The 19562-nt window shown below is 44.9% G+C and overlaps 1 protein-coding gene across 1 annotated transcript in view; it reads left to right on the top strand.

Annotated features, from left to right (window-relative positions):
- The window catches only part of LOC114655183 (collagen alpha-1(XXV) chain-like), a 77412-nt gene that overhangs the window by 5068 nt on the left and 52782 nt on the right, over positions 1 to 19562 (top strand). The window contains exons 2-3 of the mRNA XM_051929486.1: positions 4331 to 4357; positions 8227 to 8253. Of these exons, the coding sequence (XP_051785446.1) occupies positions 4331 to 4357; positions 8227 to 8253 (54 nt within the window). The remainder of the gene's footprint in view (positions 1 to 4330; positions 4358 to 8226; positions 8254 to 19562) is intronic.

Below are 19562 nucleotides of genomic sequence, written 5' to 3'. Positions count from 1 at the left end.
CACCCCTGTGCTTGAACATGGTGTTCGTTATGGACAATCAGTGACGGGCACAGAAGTCCAATAACAAAACACCACTCGGGTTCTGATCGGGGGGGCCATTCCTCCCAATCACGCCCTTCCAGGTCTCACTGTCATTGCCCACGTGAGCATTGAAGTCTCCCAGCAGAACGAGGGAGTCCCCAGAAGGTATGCCCTCTAGCACCCCCTCCAGGGACTCCAAAAAGGGTGGGTACTCCGAACTGCTGTTCGGTGCATACGCACAAACAACAGTTAGGACCCGTCCCCCCACCCGAAGGCGAAGGGAGGCTACCCTCTCGTCCACCGGGGTAAACCCCAGTGTACAGGCTCCAAGTTGGGGGGCAATAAGTATACCCACACCTGCTCGGCGCCTCTCACCGGGGGCAACTCCAGAGTGGTACAGAGTCCAGCCCCTCTCAAGGAGATTGGTTCCAGAGTCCAAGCTGTGCGTCGAGGTGAGTCCGACTATATCTAGCCGGAACCTCTCAACTTCGCGCACTAGCTCAGGCTCCTTCCCCTTCAGAGAGGTGACATTCCACGTCCCAAGAGCCAGTTTCTGTAGCCGAGGATCGGACCGCCAAGGTCCCCGCCTTCGGCCACCACCCAACTCACACTGCACCCGACCTCCTTGGCCCCTCCCATAGGTGGTGAGCCCATGGGAAGGGGGACCCACGTTGCCTCTTCGGGCTGTGCCCGGCCGAGCCCCATGGGTGCAGGCCCGGCCACCAGGCGCTCGCCATCGAGCCCCACCTCCAGGCCTGGCTGCAGAGTGGGGCCCCGGTGACCCGCGTCCGGGCAAGGGAAAACGCCGTCCAAAATGGTTTTTCTTCATAGGAGGTTTGTTTAACCGCTCTTTGTCTCATCCCTCACCTAGGACCAGTTTGCCTTGGGTGGCCCTACCAGGGGCATAAAGCCCCGGACAACAGAGCTCCTAGGATCATTGGGACACGCAAACCCCTCCACCACGATAAGGTGACGGTTAAAGGAGGGGTCTATCCTATCTATCTATCTATCTATCTATCTATCTATCTATCTATCTATCTATCTATCTATCTATCTATCTATCTATCTATCTATCTATCTATGGCTCGGTGGTTAATTCCAGTCTGTTTGTGTTAGAGTTAGTGGGGAAAAACGGACGGTTAGGTTACGTTTGATTTTTGTTCCTTTAATTTCTGTTTTTACTTTCTCGTGTACACAGTTTAGAGAAAGTATAAGAATTGTGAAAACCTCGAGATTTTGATGAATCTTGACGTTTTAGACCTTCCTGAGTCCAAAAATACCATTTTTGAAATTATGTCTGTTGGTGTGTCTGTCTGTTTGTGAATTATTATTCTGATTACATAATAAACATGACACATTTATATTAGGGGGTTTTTGAGGGCAAGCAATCCAAGTTCAAAGACAGTAATACTGGCTTATATGTGGCTGTAATATGCGTCACTGTATTGTGTACCTTTAATTTCCTCTCGCAGTAATACTGGTTTGTATTTCCGTAAAACGCCTGTAACTTTCTCTGACAGTAATATCGCGCATTGCACCGCGCATGCGCACTTCACCAGAAGACACACACACAGGGACACCTGGACGCACACAGGGATTTTATTAAAGAGGATATGCCTCGTCTGAAGAGCGACATCAGAAGAAGGGACGAAAACGTCGGGAGAAGGGAACAGAGAGACGTCAAAAGTGTGGCCGTTTCCATCTGATCATCATAAAAGCATCATAAGAACAACTGCGAGTGCTCGATCAGAAGCCGCCTGTGACATTCATCCTTGTCATCTTTACTTTTTTGTAAGCTTTTTCTAAAGACTATATATATCCAGATTTTACTATCAGTCCAATTTTCTATTCTTTGTTCTACTGGTATTATTATTCTTGTAATAAATATCATGCTGCTTTTAACTTTCTATGCTTTGTCTTCATGTCTAGAGTGACTGAAGTAATAAGGTAGATTTCGTTGAGCACCTGGTGCAGCCGGAGGTTTGCCATACGCTTTGTGCTGTGAGGTTTATTAAGGCTGAGGGTGAGAGCTCCACCCAATAGTAGGGAACAGGACATAAAGTAAGGCATTCTTGGCTGATAAATGGCAGATAGTCAAGAGTGCTGAACCTTTGTTTGAATGTATTCTTGTAGACCAAAAGTAATATTTAGGTCTGAGATATCGTTAAAACATCGTATGTTGTTTGTACCGGTAAAAAGTAAGTGTCATGAAGTGCTGAGAGAGTGACAGGCCATGTTATTCCTAAGGCACTCGTGAGGTTTAAAGTGCCGGAGGTTAACCAGCTGTGTGTGTGTCATTCATGGGGCAGTGTTGTGATGAGGGTCAGTGTGTGTGTGTGTGATAATCTTAAGGTGCGACAGTAGACCAACCTGATAACGAATCTGATGAGTACACTCACCCCAAGGTAAAGGGTAAGTAGAGGCGAATACCACGATAATACAGTGAGTTTAGATATTTACAAATCGAATAAGGAAATAAATTCCTAGCCATCCTAAAAGATTTTGATGAATCTTGACGTTTTAGATCTTCCTGAGTCTGAAAATAGCATTTTTGAAAATGTCTGTCGGTGTGTAAACACGATCACTCAAAAGCGCTCAGATTTTGTACCCCTGCTTTGGATAAAAAATAAGGAATCCTATCAAGTTTTGGACCACTTCCAGCAACCGGAAGTGGTACTTTAACTGAATACTTTCTGGAATATTCAAGAACACTGTGGTTATGATTACAGACGGATGATTGAAATTTTGCATAGATATTTATAATGATGAAAAAGCAAACAGATATGAAATTTGAGAAAAATGACTCAACCGGAAGTCACATTTTATTGAAACAACCATCCGAATTTTTTGTATCATGTGTGAAAGGCGCTATATAGCGCCCGACCTGGCACAGATTGAGGCAGAGGCACGTACTTAAATAAAACACTTTTTTATTTGTCTTCAGCCGTGGGGCACGCCTTCCCCGTGTCCCACCGGCCCAACACAGTCCCAAAAACACTCACAATCTCTACAACAATCCTTCCTTCACCACTCCTCCTCAGGCTTTAGTCCTCCTCCTCCCAACTCTGGCTCTCTGAGTGGTGGTGGCTGGCCCTTTTTATAACTCACCTGGAAGTGTTCCAGGTGCTTGACCACCTGGTCCTAATTGCCCTTCCGGGTGGGGCTGTAGAACCGTCCAGCCGGGCTGTTGGAAGGAGACAGCTCCCCCTAGCGGCCACCCCGGGCCCCAACCAAGCTGTGGAGGACTCCATCTCTCATGGAGCCCTGCGGGAGGTTGGGGAGGCTGCCACCAAGTGCCCCGGGGGAGGTATTGAGCTGTCCATGGCTGCTCCCCCGGAACACACACAGCAGGGGCGTCCCGGCCGGGTTCGTCACACATGGAAATCTAAATGTGTACACGATAATTAAAACGGTATTTAATATAATACATATTCTTTCGATAACTAATATTAGTTTTATTTTAATTTATACCTCACCAGTTTAACAATAACGTTTAAGCCTTGAACATGCCATGTGATATGAACAATAAGCTGCTACGTCCCCATTGTGTTCCTGGTAATACATTTAATTTTATGATATTTTCTTTTTATTTCTGCCATCATTATCATAATTAAATGCAGTTTTACCCCGAGCAGTTTATTGCAACAAATATTATATAATATTAACACTTTTTCTATGTTTTAGGTGACTAGAACTCTTTTTATTTTACACGTAATCTCGGTAATACAAATGTAACGATGAAAAAATTCCACTACCATTTTCGACCTCCCTAAGTGCAAAACTATCATTTTAATATAAAGTTTGATTAAAGAAATTGTATATGGATATTATCAATTGGTCATGATGAGAGACAAAGAGATATGATGTTTGACAAATATGGCGCACCTGGAAGTGCTTCTGATGACCTTTTCCTCCATCTCGGTATACGAGGATGTCGAGGGGGGCGCACTCCCGGTGTTTTTGGTGCTGTCAGCGCATCGCCGTCTCCCGGTGTTTCCGTCCTCACAATAATCCTCAGGACTTTGTCCTTATTGCCTTCCTGCTTTCAAGCCTTTTACTTTGTGTAGCAGATGTTTCCTTTCGTCTCCTGGTCATTGTGCATCCCGGAGCTGTCCCGATCTCTGGGGACGTTCCCTATGTCCACGGTGTCCCAGCTTCCTTGCCATGTGCTCAGAGTGAAGCGGGCATGTGCCATGTGATGGACGTCTGTGGCACCTAACGTGGCATGAATTGTGTTGTTTTTTTTCCACCTCCTGTGATGGCCAGTTGCTCATTTTTTCTTCTCTCTCTCTCTCTTTGATTTTCGCAGGGTCCACCGGGTCCCAAGGGAGATAAGGTAAGGCCCTTCTCTGTTTTTAACTTATTTTGGTTGTGTGTGGGTTTAATCCCATGTCTGTCCTTGTATGTTCTCCCCGTCTCTGTATTTTGTTTTCCTTGGCGTAGCCACCTCCTGGAGTTGTACAGTGCCAATCAAAAGTCTTCACCCCCTTCAAAGTTCTCCCATTTTCTTGTTATACAACATGGAATCCCTGTTGATTTTATTTGGCTTTTTTAAAACTGGTCAACAGAAAAAGTTTCCTTAATGTCAAAGTGAAATGAATGAACTAAATTCATTACAAATATAAAACATAAAATAATTAATCACAACAATATCCACCCCTAAGTCATCACCGTTGAAGCCAACTTGCTTTAGAAGTCACAGAATTACTTCAATGGCGTTATGACTGAGAGCTCCAAGAACACTTACAAAAAATGGTCACTAGAGGGCGAAGTCCTGTCAAAAACCCCAGCTAGATACACAAAGGGCAGTGCAGAATCTTCATAAAATAAAAGATTTATGATCACAAAAAGTCTCTGTAAGCACACGCAAATCTGCAGAGCATGCAGGGCAAATAGGAGTTGCCAGCCGGGACAATCCAAGATGAATGAGTCCCAGTACACAACCCAATGGCCGAGTCAGCAAAACAGAGCCAAGCCAAGAGCTCAGGATAAGTACAGCAGCGACACAAAGCCCACTCGCCACTCCTATGGGTCAGGTTCCTCGACTCCGCGGGTTAAACCAGAGGGTCAGTCCAATTACCTCCAGGTTAAATATGGCTGCACTGCTGATATCCACCGGTGGTTAATTCCAAGCAAAAGAAACGTCTCTCTGTGTTATAGTTAGTGGCGAAAATCGGGCAGTCGGGTTACGTTTGATTTTTCTTCCTTTAATTTCTATTTTTTTTTTGGTTCTGTCATCACATTAGCGTCACCTGGGGCTTTAGGACTCACAATAATCCTTTTGTGTAGTGACACAAAGTGACCCCCTAGCACATTCGAAATGAACCGCCAGGAACTGTGGGAGACCCTCTGGGTTTATAGAGCAGAAGAAGGGAGTTCCTGGTGGTGATTGACCACTTGGGGTGGAGTAGCCCACCCACAAAACACAAGGCATATAACAAAGGCAGCTTAGGTAAAGAGACAAAAAATCAAAAAATAAAGAATGATATACATAATGGACCTAAATAAGAGTCGAGAACAAGCAGAAGAGACGCCAAACATGAATTTGAAGCCCACCCAGGGGAAGGAACCCTGGCTGAAACGTAACAAATGGAGATCACCTGTGTGGGGTTTCATCCAATAGGATTCAGTTCCCCCATGACTCTACTTGGGGTAAAACAGATTTAGGAAATGGATGCATGTGATGCCATCATTTCCCATCATGCTCTTCCCCATCACCTACTTGGTTTTATACGCCAAGTGATAACTGCATTGGCACCTCTCAGTGCTGGTTCCTTGGTCAGTGTCCTAGCTGTGGTGCCCTCTGTTCTCCCCGTGTTCCTCTTTGCTGTCCTTCCACAATCCTGACTCACAATGTTAGTTTGATTGACGAGCGAAGAAGGCGGGTGAGCGTGGGCCCTGGCGGTGGTCTTGGTGACCCAACCAGGAATCGGCTGTACCACTATTGAGAAGACAGTGTGCGGATTCAGGTAAAACCAGTTGGATTGCAAATTTCTTTTCGGATCATCCACTGTCTGAGGGGGATTTACTGTACACGATCTTCCTGTGTCTTTGTAACCCCCTCAGATATTTCAGGCTTTCTTCTTCCATCTCACACTGCAGCTTTTTTGGGTTAACTGATGGTGGGCGTTCACCACTGGGCTCCTCCATCCTTTGGTATTGTGTGTGAAAGGGTTAGGGTTGGGGTTTGGATGGGTATGGAGGAGTTAATGATGATTGGTCTGGCGGGATCAGGTTCATGCTCTATGGAACCAGTGTCTCTAAAGTGGTGGACGGTCTCCACACCCGCATTGCTTCACCCGTGTAATGTAAATGTGACACCATGTGGATCTGATAAAACTTCATCCCTTAACATGTTCTTCAAAGAAAAGGAGCCAAAGACATTGAATCTCAGGTGGACAACCGAATTTGTTGTAACTGTTAGGGTTAGCACTGAGGAGGGAGACCCCTACTGGTCGAACACGAGATGCTGTCTGTTGAGAGGAGACTGCTGAGCTCTTTGATGGCCAAAGCCAAAGAAAGTGGGCATGGCCAACAGCCGAGACCACAAGTGGCATTCCCTCAGACCCACCCTGACTGCCTATTTTAATGCATACTAACACCACTCTCCTCCGGTGGGGGGCTTCTAAGCTTCAGCCACCACATTAAAAAAAAAATAAAGTCCTCTTGGTTGTTGGCCACCATGCTGGAATCCCAGAATTCGGCATCACACAAGTTCTCCTTGTCTTTTACGCCAGCAGATCTCTCTCCCTCACGACTTCTGGAATTTTCCACCCGCTTTTATTGCAATTTGACTTACCCAGGGAAGTAGAGCCACGTGAAAAAGTCAGTGCACCCCATGAAATGGTTATGCGGGCACATGAAGATTTATTGGTAAATGTGATGGAATTAAATGGGAAATTGAATTTGGTGATCATTTATTCCGAACAAATAAAATCAACAGATGTGGAAAAAGTGCCCCCCCCTGGCATTAACAGCTGGCAATGCTGCCCCCTTCATGTCAGCTCTTCCTCTAATCATCTCTTTGCCCCACTCCTCCATGCAGCATTGTGTGGTATAGCGGGTCCGCGGCTTCAAAAGAACGGGCAGTTTTAAAATAATCCGAATAGCCGTGTCGGTCTCCGTGGGCACAATCACATGACCGCGGGGAGTTAATGAGGTCACTGGGGGCGAGTCGCTCCTGCACGCGAGGGTGCGATCGGCTTCCTGCGGTACGTGAGTAAGATGCTGCACCCACAGAGCCATATAAGTACAGGCTGGCACAGAGAAAGAAAAGGAGATCGGAGAAGAGAGCAGAGGGTTAGAGGAGGAAGAGGAAGAAGAAGAAGAAGAAGAAGCAGGAAGCTGGAGGCTGAGAGCCGGTGTGGGAGCGAGAGCAGACTCACTAGAAAGCAGGCAGCTGGGAGAAGAGCCCCTGAGGTGGAGTGTGGCACTCAGTTGAGGGACAGTTGGAAGCGGTCACTGGCTACTGAGCAGTCCCGAGGAGCCGGAGTGACCTTTAGTGAGGACAACTCGCCCCAGAAGGTAGTGGGAGTCAGAGAGGCTTGGGAGGCTGACCCCTAGCGTGAGCGTCCTGGCCGTTGGGGGAACCCAAGTCTCGGTCCGGCGGGAGCTTTGCATAGCCAGGGGATGGAAGGCTACCGGACCAGGCTGGAAGGTCAGCTGCGCCTGCGGTGACAAAGTGACTCCCCTGCTGCAAGGCCCGTATGGGATGAGCAGGGGAGCCGCCAGTTAGAAGGAGAAGGCACCGGATTTTTTCTGACTTTGTTTTAAATTCATTTTAAAGGATTGTTTTTTGTTTTGTTTTTTTTAATTTTAACCTCCATTTTTTACATCTGTTTTATGGATTATTTATTGACTCCTTGTTGGATCCCTGCACTATTATTTTGAACACTTTTTGGTTTTGACTGATTTTCATAAAAGCCCCAGTTTAGAGTACAACGGCTTCTGGATCGCTAAAGTGGCTCATCAGGGTCTCTCACTACGTCAGGCGAGGCAGGGATTGAAATGGCAGTCCTAACAGCTTGACGTCCAGTGCCGTGACCAGTGGGCTTCATACGGCCGACTATGCCAAGTCAGTCTCTATGTTACGAATTGTCACCTTTCACTGGCTGCAAATCCAATATGTGTGATTCCAGTATGAGACTGTGGGGGGGGGCAGCTGCTAATTTTGTGTATTTATTTTTTTTCTTTTCTCACCTACAGGGGGATCAAGGGGACCAAGGCCCTCGGGTAAGTCTTCTCACCGCCGTGCTTTTGTCGCTGCTCGCTTGTGCCCGCTGCTGAATGCTTCCTCCACTTTGCACGTCTCTATTTCCCTTGGTGTGCCAGTGAATGCCAAACTGCATCGCCGTCCACTGACTGAACTTCATGCTCGTTTTTTTGGTGGCTCCTCTTTTTCAACAAATCACAGTGTTGCTGGCATTTGATTCCTGCCCATATGGGCACTGACGGATCTCAATTCAGTTGAGGTTATTTTTGTACGGTGCCCTCCGCTGAGTACTGGCACAGAGCACAATAACAAGTTTAGAGGTATAATACAAATGGCATATTCTATAAATTACATGACTTAACCACTAGGGGGCAGCATTGTCTATCTGATTGTACATTTGACACAAAGTTTTCCCAGCAGATCCCACCTTCCACTCAGTGAGGGTCCTGCTTCACTGCTTAGCAGGTCCACCACAAAAAAGAAAATGGAGGCCTTTGTATGGAGTTTGGTGTCACTAAAGACTAAAGTGACTTGGGGTGCAGCATCACACCCCAAATACCAGAAAGCTCCTCCTACTCCTAAGTATTGAGACTCCACAAGCCACAGGAGCAGAATTTGTGTGCCCACCTGCACTTCAGAACGGGTCATCAACCTGATGTTAATCACGTTCAGACCCCCGGAATGGGAGACCACCTAGGAAAAGCTTGGGTTGTGGCTGGAAGGGGTGTTGGTGAGGCCAACAGGGGGCGCTTACCCTGTGGACCCCAATACCCTGGAGAAGTGACAAGGGGACACTGTGCTGTAAAAATATCATTGTCCTTCAAACCGAGGTCCTGACTCTCTGTTGTCATCAAAGACCCCGGGTATCCTTTATGTTTCCCGATGTCCAAGCGAAATTGTCCACCACAGCCGGGTCATTCCAGCCCCCTAACTGTAATTGGCTAACTGTCTTTCTCATGCCTTCACCGCCTAATAGCTGATATACGGTCACCAAAATGGCTGCCATTGCATCATCCAGGTTGGCGCTACACATTGATGAAGGTTCAAGTGCCCCCCATTGAGTATTGAGAAACGAACTATGCAAATGTTATGTCTTATTGTTCTTCTTTTACTGCACCAGCGCCTGAAGGCCAACAGACTTTACAAGCAAAGGGTGAAGCTTAAGTGTGTAGGAACCCCTGCAGCCACTAGATGGAGCTCTGGACAGAGGGGTGTCTGGGTCTCGTTGTGGCGAAATAAAGTGTCCTCATCCCACCAGTCCAGCGCAGGTCAGTGGTAGATAGACAAAGGTGCAACTGGCGGGTCAAAGTGAGGCCAGAGCAAGAAGGTGAGGAATATAAAGGGGCGAAGAAGGACGGGTAAGTGAGATAGACAGTGGAGGAGCGACCGGTTAGAGGGGCAGTGCCCGTTGTTTTTCATCCATTGTTTTGTTACTTGATTTTCAATTTCAAAATTTGCTGTCCTTGTATTCTTAATTCCTCTGGAGACGGCTCAAGAGTGCCCCCTATTGATCACAGCATGTAATTTTAGCCTTGAGCCGGTGCTGAATATGAACAGTGGGTATAGAAAAGAATCCCCCCCTTCGAAATATTCCCTTTTTTTTTTTTGCTTTACAGCCTTATTATCAATCTTTAATTTAATATTGTTTTTTGTATCAGTATGCTGCTGCTGGAGTATTTGAATTTCCCCTTGGGATTAATAAAGTATCTATCTATCTATCTATCTATCTATCTATCTATCTATCTATCTATCTATCTATCTATCTATCTATCTATCTATTATATAGTGCCTTTCTATCTATCTATCTATCTATCTATCTATCTATCTATCTATCTATCTATCCATCTCATTATATAGTGCCTTTCCTTTCCTATCTATCTATCTATCTCATTATATAGTGCCTTTCCTTTCCTATCTATCTATCTATCTCATTATATAGTGCCTTTCCTTTCCTATCTATCTATCTATCTATCTATCTATCTATCTATCTATCTATCTATCTATCTATCTATCTATCTATCTATCTATCTATCTATCTCATTATATAGTGCCTTTCCTTTCCAATCTATCTATCTCTCATTATATAGTGCCTTTCCTTTCCTATCTATCTATCTCATTATATAGTGCCTTTCCTTTTCTATCTATCTATCTATCTATCTATCTATCTATCTATCTATCTATCTATCTATCTATCTATCTATCTATCTATCTATCTATCTATCTATCTATCTATCTAATATTTCTTCCCAGCTTTACTTACTCAATGCAATCTCTAACATCCAAGTAAAAGAAATCACAGCTACAGTTCAGAAGAATGATAAAAAATCAAAAACAAGAAATCCTGAGATAAAGGACCCCCCCCCCCCCTCCTAAACTCAATCAGGTGTCAGTGCCCACCATTTCCACTACAGTTACTGGTTTCCTTCCATGTGTGATCAGTTGTAAGGAGTGTGATTAGTGAAGCTGTTCCTGGAGCATTCATTCCCTTCTTTGGCAGTGCCACTGACAGCAAACACCTGACTATGGGGTGGCAAGCCACTTTTCAGAAGATCTCAGGGATAGAGTTGTGGACAGACATAAGGCAGGAGATGGAGACCAAAACATCTCAAAGGCTTTAACAATCCCAAGGAGCTCAGTAAAGCAGTAAAGCCCATCATAAAGAAGTGTTTAGTACTACTAGGACCCTCCAAACTAGATGGAAGAGCAAGGAGGAAACTGGTAAGAGAGGCTACTGAGAGGCCAATGGCCACTGTGAAGGAGTTCCAGGATTTGATGGCACAGAGTGGTCATTAATGATGTGCATGTGACAATAATTTCGCAAGAGCTCCACAATTGTGGCTTGTTTGGGAGGGTCGCACTTCTCAAGAAAGGCCACATTAAGGCTCGTTTGAGCTTTCCCAGAATGCACCTTGACGATTTTGATGCCAAGTGGAAAAAGGTCTTCTGCTCAGATGAGCCCACAATCAAACTATTTGGCTTCAATACCAAACAGTCCACCAATGCAGCTCACTATCCACAACACACCATACCTACAGTAAAGCATGGAGGGGGCAGCATCCTGTTGTGGGGGGGGGGGGGGGGGGTCTGGTGCTCTCATTAGGGTAGAAGGAAAAAATGGAGGGGACAAAATCCTGTCAAATTCTGGAGGAAAACCTGCTACCCTCTGCCAGAACGTTGAAGATGGGCAGAATGTTCACCTTTCAATACGACAACGACCCGAATTGAGTGGCTGAAGGAGAAAAAAGTGAATGTCCTGGTGTGGCCAATCAGATCCCAGAACTAAATCACAGTGAACATCTGTGGAAAGATCTGAAGATAGCAGACCACCAACACTCACCATCCAATGTGACCGAACTTGAAGAGTTAAACTGTAATGAAGAGTGGGGCGCAAAAAAATAAATACAACAATCAAGGAGTGCAAAGCTGATAGAGAAGAATCAACAGACTCAAGGCTGTCATTAAAGCAAAAGGGGGTCACTAAAATGACATTGACATTGGGGGGGGTGTCCTTTATTAATCTCCATAGGTCTTGTTTTTGATTTTTTTTATCATTCTTCTGAACTGTAGCTGTGATATCTTTCACTTGGATGTTAGAGATTGCATTGAGTAAGTAAAGCTGGGAAGAAATATGAGTTTGTGTGATTACATTTAAGGCTGTAAAGCAAATAAAATGGGAATATTTTGAAGGGGGGATTCTTTTCTATACCCACTGTTCATATTTGCTGCTTCAGCCACCTGGTGGAGAAGTGCTGAAATGCGGTCTGATTAGCTCAGGTCAAGGGACAATCCAGTCTCCAGATCCTAAGAATGAATTCTTGGAAGGGTAAGGTGGCCTTGCAGGTCGATAAGACACTCCACTCATCAGGGTGGTGGTCTGTTCCTTGTAGAGAAGTCTCCTTAGTTCCTTTTTCTGGTCTTCAGCACCCACCCTATGATAATACGGTTATAAATCTCATTTCGTTCGTTTGATCCATAGGTGAACCGCTAGCTCCGCTTCCCTCCTTCTGGCTCGTTTTCCTGGTCTCGCCAGCTTTCTCAGTGCTTGGTGGTCCACTCGGCATTCTGTTTCGATTCCGTCTGTCACGTTAGGCAGGCCGCAGCTCCGAGGTCCTAAAGTGACTCTAATGGACTCCGTCGAGCTGAGCTTTGACGTGGAGGTGGAGTTCTAATTAATGAATGGGACCCTTAAAGGTTCATTTGAGAGCCCATTAAGCTGCCCTGATCGGCTCTGATGCGATCATCTCCTCCAAAATGACTCCTTGGGCGGCAAGCCGAGGGTCTCTTCATCTGCTTCCTGAGGAGACTTATTGGGGAGAGTTTCTTAAAAAGCCATCAGTCGAGAGCTGCTGCCACCGCTGAATCTGTTTAGTGGTCTCGCCACAGTGAAGGGCTGCAGTGCTCTGCTTCTCACTTTGCATGTTAAGTGGGGCTAAGGGGGCTACGGGAGGGGCAGTCAAGGGGGGGGGGCTGAGGTGCTGAGACCCCTTAATTAACCCTTTGGACTCTCTGAAACCCTGAAAATCATGCCAATAAATGTCTCTGGGGTGACTGAGTTTACAAGACAATTCGTTCATATAGCGCCTTCACAAAATCTTCAGACCCCTTCATTTTCTTCACGTTTTCTTCTGTTGCTGCCTTGTGCTAAAATCCTTTAAATTCAGTTTTTCCTCATCAATCGACACCTCAGTACTCTGGAATGACAAAGCAAAAATAGAATTTTTAGAAATGTCTGCCAATATATTCAAAATAAAAAACCGAAACATCACATGGACTCACAAGTATTCAGGGCCCCTTTGTAGCCTTGGCAGCCATTCCAGCCTTGCAGTGGCACGACAAGCTTGGCACACCTGGATCTGGCAAATTTTCTGCCATTCTTCGTCAGGTTGGATGGAGACCATCGGCGAGACAGCTGCTTTCAGGGCTCTCCGGAGATGTCCTTTTCGGGGTCAGGTCTGGGCTGCTCTGGGTGGGCCACTCAAGGACATTCTCAGAGTGGTCCTTAAGTCACTCCTGGGTGGACTTCAGCCCAGTTTGAGGTCCGCAGTGTTCTGAGCAGGTCTTCACTGCGGATATCTCTAGAATTTGCTCCATTCATCTTTTTCTCGCCCCTGTCTAGTCTTCCCAGTCCCTGATGTTGCCTACAGTCGTGGACAAAAGTGTCGAGAAGGACCCAAGTGTTGGTTGTCACCAAGTTTGCTGCTTCAGTGTTGTTAGATCAGTGTTTCCCAACCGGTGCTGCTTTATAAAAGGGGTTTGCGAAAAAAATATTGTAATGGCAGAATTTTAAATCCCAAACGTAACAAATATAACGAGATATTAAATGTAGGCAAATATATTCACAGAACTATTAATAATACAATAATAAAAATGGGTCAACAAATCAATTAAATGTCAAATTCATGAATATTACCTCAGTCACTTACGCATTGCGACGGAAGATTCGGTAAAATTGTTGAGTCGCAGCAAGTAACAATCTGTAACGCGATGGGATGCTACGCTGCCGGCGATGTATGTACATTCTTGTATGATCCGGAAACTTCCAATTCAGTGAACCAAGAACCGTGAATGCGCTCGAAAGAACGAGAATAACGTCTGCTGATATGAAAACGCTGCGATCAGACAAGGGAGAGTAGAGTCGAATTGAATCGTACGACGTACTTAAGAACCACAAGTGATTTTAATAAGACAAATTGGTAGTGCATAGTGTGTGTAGATCAATTGCGATAAAGACGTTTTACTTAAACGTGCGCATGTCGAACGTGAAAGAGAATAATTATTACTCCGTAATTTTATTATGGATTGATGGTTAAAAACGGGTAGTTTTATCAAGTCTGACAAAAAGCTGGACGAGCAATCAACTGCTTCTTCTTCTACTTCAGTCCCTGATGTGGTACCAACACAGGGTGACGATACTGAAAGTTGTAGTGAGCTGCCGTCTCTCCAGACTGAAAGCAAGGAAACAACAGGTGAACATACTAAGACCGAAGAGAAGAAACGAAAATATGACAGCAACTATTTACGAATGGGTTTTTATTTTATCTGGGATGAGTCAGAACCTAAACCATCCATCCATCCATTTTCCAACCCGCTGAATCCGAACACAGGGTCACGGGGGTCTGCTGGAGCCAATCCCAGCCAACGCAGGGCACAAGGCAGGAACCAATCCCGGGCAGGGTGCCAACCCACCGCAGAGAACCTAAACCGCTTTGTGTAATTTGTAATGAAGTCCTGGCCAAGAGCAGTTTAAAAGCATCACTTCTTCGTAGACACATTGAAACAGAACATCCAACGTAGAAGGATAAACCTGTAGAATATCGCAATGACCACACAGGGGGTTCGACAATTTATTCCAGTTTTTTGAAGGGGTTCAGAAAGAGAAAAAGGTTGAGAATCGCTGTGTTAGATCTTTTTGTCAGATGTAATACATTTTATTTATATAGCGCCTTTCCCGTGCTCAAGTTTGCCGCTTCAGTGTTTTTAGATCACATAAACTTAATTGTCAATCAAAGCCTTTGAAACTTCTGAACTTCTTGTGATTCTACTTCAGTACACCACAGAAACATCTGACAAAAAGATCTAAAAACACTAAAACGGCAAACTTGAGCACGGGAAAGGCGCTATATAAATAAAATGTATTATTATTATAAAAAGAACACTTGGGCCCTTCTTGAACCCTTTGGCCACGACTGTATTGTTATATAGTGCCTTGCACTTCTACCGTATGTTGTAGATTGACTTGACTGTACTCTGTACATATGGCAGTAGTGACCCCCCCCCCCCCCCATAAACCTACAGTCTGTATTACCAGTCCACTCACAGGCGGCCATGGTGGGCAATCAGGAGACTGGAAAGCTCCCACACTGACACAGGGAGAACATGTACAGCCACTGGGCTCCAGTCAGGAGGTGCACCTTGCTTGAGGGATGTGGTCTCAAATTCCGGCCCCCCATCCTGTCTGTTGTGGACTTTGCCGTTCCCATTCTTCAGTTTTGGGGTTTCCCTAAGACGATGAGATCATCATGTCACTCCACCCAATGGTGGCTTCCCATTTTCCAAACTATCGGCCACTCAAGGGCCACGTCCTGCAGCTTTTAAGGTCACTGCTCAGGGTGCAGGTCAGCTTGAGTGACGACTCTTGTAAGAAGGGGGCCGGGTGGGTCGACTGAGGCACAGAACAAAGGTTGGGGTGCCACCCTGGTAGCCCCATTATGTTGAACAAATGAAAAGATAAGACGATAATGGCTCTGAACGGCCAGCTGATTGGGTGAATCGCAGGAGGTCTGCTGGCATCTGACGCCACCTTCTGGCGGCCAGCCGATCGTACAGTCTGAAAAGCAGAAGGTTCGGAGCTTCACCCGCAGGGTCAGTTGTCACTCTTTGGTGTTCTTTTTTCTTGTTTTTGGCTGCGGGGTTAAAAGATGAAGATTGTGTTAGCATCAGCGCCGTCTCTTGTCCCGGAGTGGTATTACTTACCTCGTCAGATCCAGGAAGGTGGTCCTCAGATATGCCATCTTTGTGAGTCGATGCTGGCGTCCCATAGGGGTTTGTTCCTGTCTTGTGCCCACATCAGCCTGATTCAGGTTCTACCTGCTTACAAAACATAATGGAGACAGCAGGTTCAGAAAGGAGATGAATTGTTCCTTCTTTAATATAGTGCCCTGCACTGCCACAAGCCAATGAACGCATGGAAATGGTGGGCATCTTCTTTAACATGGCGGTATCACAAAATCTGAAATTAGGAAAAGGAATCCGAACCAACCGGCTTGGCACGAGGAAAAAACCGCAGATGTCGTACTCCTCTCATCCTCTGTGAGTTCGGGTATTTCGGGAAATGTGGACACTCGACGTTTTCACACCAGCCGCCTGTTAGAACCGTCCCTGCTTATTATGTGGCGGAAAAACAAACGGAACCCTTGTCATTAGGCTGGCTGACTCAGGAAACGTCAGCGACAATAGAAGCGAGCGAGTGAGCCTTCAAAAGGAGCTTCTTCCGCTTTCTATTTCTGATCCTGACAGTCTGAACAATGGACGGTCACCCCCTTGCATCTCCACGTGCCACCTGCTCATCTTCTCTGTGTCAGATCATCTGAGCCAAAACTATTTGGACTCTGCAGCAGTGGAAATGAGTTCTCTGGATTGATGAATCACACTTCACTAACTGCTAGTCTGATGGGCCAGCCTGGCTTGGTGGACACCAGGAGGAACCCCACCTTCATTGTGCCCTAGACGACATGGCAGGGTTTGGGCTGCACCCCTTGGTTCCAGTGAAGGCCACAGCAGACAAAGACATTTGAGAAATCTGTGTGTGCGCTTCGGTTTGTGAAGGGCCTTTTGTGTCCCAGCATGACTGTGTCCCTGGGGTCTCGAGTGGCCTGCACAGATCCCTGACCTCAACCCTACTGGACACCTTTGGGATGAATTATTGAGCCAGGAAGGACTTCTCAACCAACATCGGCACCTGACCTCACAAACGCTCTTCTGGATGAATGGACACAAATTCTCACAGACGCGAAAGAAGAGCTGAGGCTGTCATACTGTGGGTGGGACATCTCCATAGTAACGGCCAATGGGACGGTCAGCAAGCTCATATGTGTTATGGTCAGGTGGCGATAGATAGATAGATAGATAGATAGATAGATAGATAGATAGATAGATAGATAGATAGGAAAGGCATTATATGATAGATAGATAGATAGATAGATAGAAAGGCACTATATAATAGATAGATAGATAGATAGATAGATAGATAGATAGATAGATAGATAGATAGATAGATAGATAGATAGATAGATAGGAAAGGCATTATATGATAGATAGATAGAAAGGCGCTATATGATAGATAGATATGAAAGGCACTATATAATAGATAGATAAAAAGGCACTATATGATAGATAGATAGATAGATAGATAGATAGATAGATAGATAGATAGATAGATAGATAGGAAATGCATTATATGATAGATAGATATGAAAGGCACTATATAATAGATAAAAAGGCACTATATGATAGATAGATAGATAGATAGATAGATATGAAAGACACTATATGATAGATAGATATGAAAGGCGCTATATGATTGATAGATAGGAAAGGCATTATATGATAGATATGAAAGGCACTATATGATATATAGATATGAAAGGCGCTCTATGATTGATAGATATGTAAGGCACTATATGATAGATAAGAAATGCACTACATAATAGATAGATATGAAAGGCGCTATATGATATATAGATATGAAAGGCGCTATATGATTGATAGATAGGAAAGGCATTATATGATAGATCGATAGATATGAAAGGCACTATATGATATATAGATATGAAAGGCACAATATAATAGATAGATAAAAAGGCGCTATATGATATATAGATATGAAAGGCGCTATATGATTGATAGATAGGAAAGGCATTATATGATAGATCCATAGATATGAAAGGCACAATATAATACATAGATAAAAAGGCGCTATATGATATATAGATATGAAAGGCGCTATATGATTGATAGATAGGAAAGGCATTATATGATAGATCGATAGATATGAAAGGCACTATATGATATATAGATATGAAAGGCACAATATAATAGATAGATAAAAAGGCGCTATATGATATATAGATATGAAAGGCGCTATATGATTGATAGATAGATAGGAAAGGCATTATATGATAGATAGATATGAAAGGCGCTATATGATAGATAGATAGATAGATAGATAGGAAAGGCATTATATGATATATAGATATGAAAGGTGCTATATGATTGATAGATAGGAAAGGCATTATATGATAGATAGATAGATATGAAAGGCACTATATGATATATAGATATGAAAGGCACAATATAATAGATAGATAAAAAGGTGCTATATGATAGATAGATAGATATGAAAGGCGCTATATGATAGATATATATGAAAGGTGCTATATGATTGATAGATAGGAAAGGCATTATATGATAGATAGATATGAAAGGCGCTATATGATTGATAGGAAAGGCATTATATAATAGATATGAAAGGCGCTATATGATATATAGATATGAAAGGCACAATATAATAGATTAAATGGCGCTATATGATAGATAGATAGATAGATATGAACGGCGCTGTATGATATATAGATATGAAAGGTGCTATATGATTGATAGATAAGAAATGCACTATATAATATATAGATAGGAAAGGCCCAGGCTGGCAGGTGTGTGTGGTCTTCCTGAGCGGTGGCAGCCTCCATCACTTCATCTCGGTGGGTGCGAGGAGATGCCTACCACTACTCCTTAGGAGCCACTGCTGATGTCACGATGTCCTGAGCTTTTTTGATCTTCCCTGCGCCTTCAGTACCTTCCAGTAATCCCTGTTAAGGGGTGTGACGCTGGCTCAGGTGATACAGTGAAATTCTGCGGGGTGCCCATGTGGTTCACATTAAAGAAAGCTCCTTGTCTTTGCCGGTGGAGTTTGCTGAACATCAGAAGGGGCCCAAACTCGGCAGAGGTAAAGCCTTGTGACCGCAGCTTGGCTGACTCATGGGGTCTGCACTGAGAGAGTGCCAGTGGGCGGACAGGCTCACATGACGGTCAGCTTTTTGGCATTATTAATAAAAAGTGCTTTAGTGGCTGCAGTCTTGGGAAGCCCCCCACCTCTCCATCAATTTTCAGGGTCAGAGGGAGAAGAATTCTGGTTCTGCAAATATCATGGGGTGGCACACAAACCAATCCACAATGGGATGCCAGTCTATCAGGTGGCATAACCTGCACGTGTTTGGGATGTAAACGTATGCAGACATGTGGGAGAACACGTGAGGCTCAGGCAGGGGGTCACAGGCTCAGGAGTTACACCCCCGGGGTCTCTCTGGAAGCAGCGTGTGACATCAGCCCTCAACCGGTGTGCTAAACCCGAGCACTTGAATCGAGTGTTAAAGACATGTGGCAGCTGGAATGCGCTGGACGGTTATTAAAGCCCTGCGTGAAATAACTGTTTTCTAACAGCATCACTGTGGTGGCCAAATTGCCAGTTAAAAAAAAAACCGCAGACGTTCGGGAGGCTGGACGGCAGCTTTGTCCCGGCCCCTCATCTGAAATAAAAAGCAGGCCTTTGTCTCTGAGCCGGCATGCACTTTCAGTTAAATTCACCACAGCCAAGTGAATGGCTTCACTCGATGTCTTTTTCAGACGCAGGCGGCACACATCTCGCTAATGAGCGAAGGCCATTACCCTGCTTCATTCTTTGGATGCTGAGGTCTAGTGGACAGTGTAATGGTGGAAGGGGGTGGGCTCAAGGATGAGTCAGCGTATATGAATATGCGAGAAGCGAGGCAGCTGA

Source organism: Erpetoichthys calabaricus, chromosome 7 (assembly GCF_900747795.2).
Source record: "Erpetoichthys calabaricus chromosome 7, fErpCal1.3, whole genome shotgun sequence".
Taxonomy (NCBI): Eukaryota; Metazoa; Chordata; class Cladistia; order Polypteriformes; family Polypteridae; genus Erpetoichthys; species Erpetoichthys calabaricus.
The sequence above is the reverse complement of the archived record's forward strand: the minus strand, read 5'-3'. Positions and strand labels throughout refer to the sequence as shown.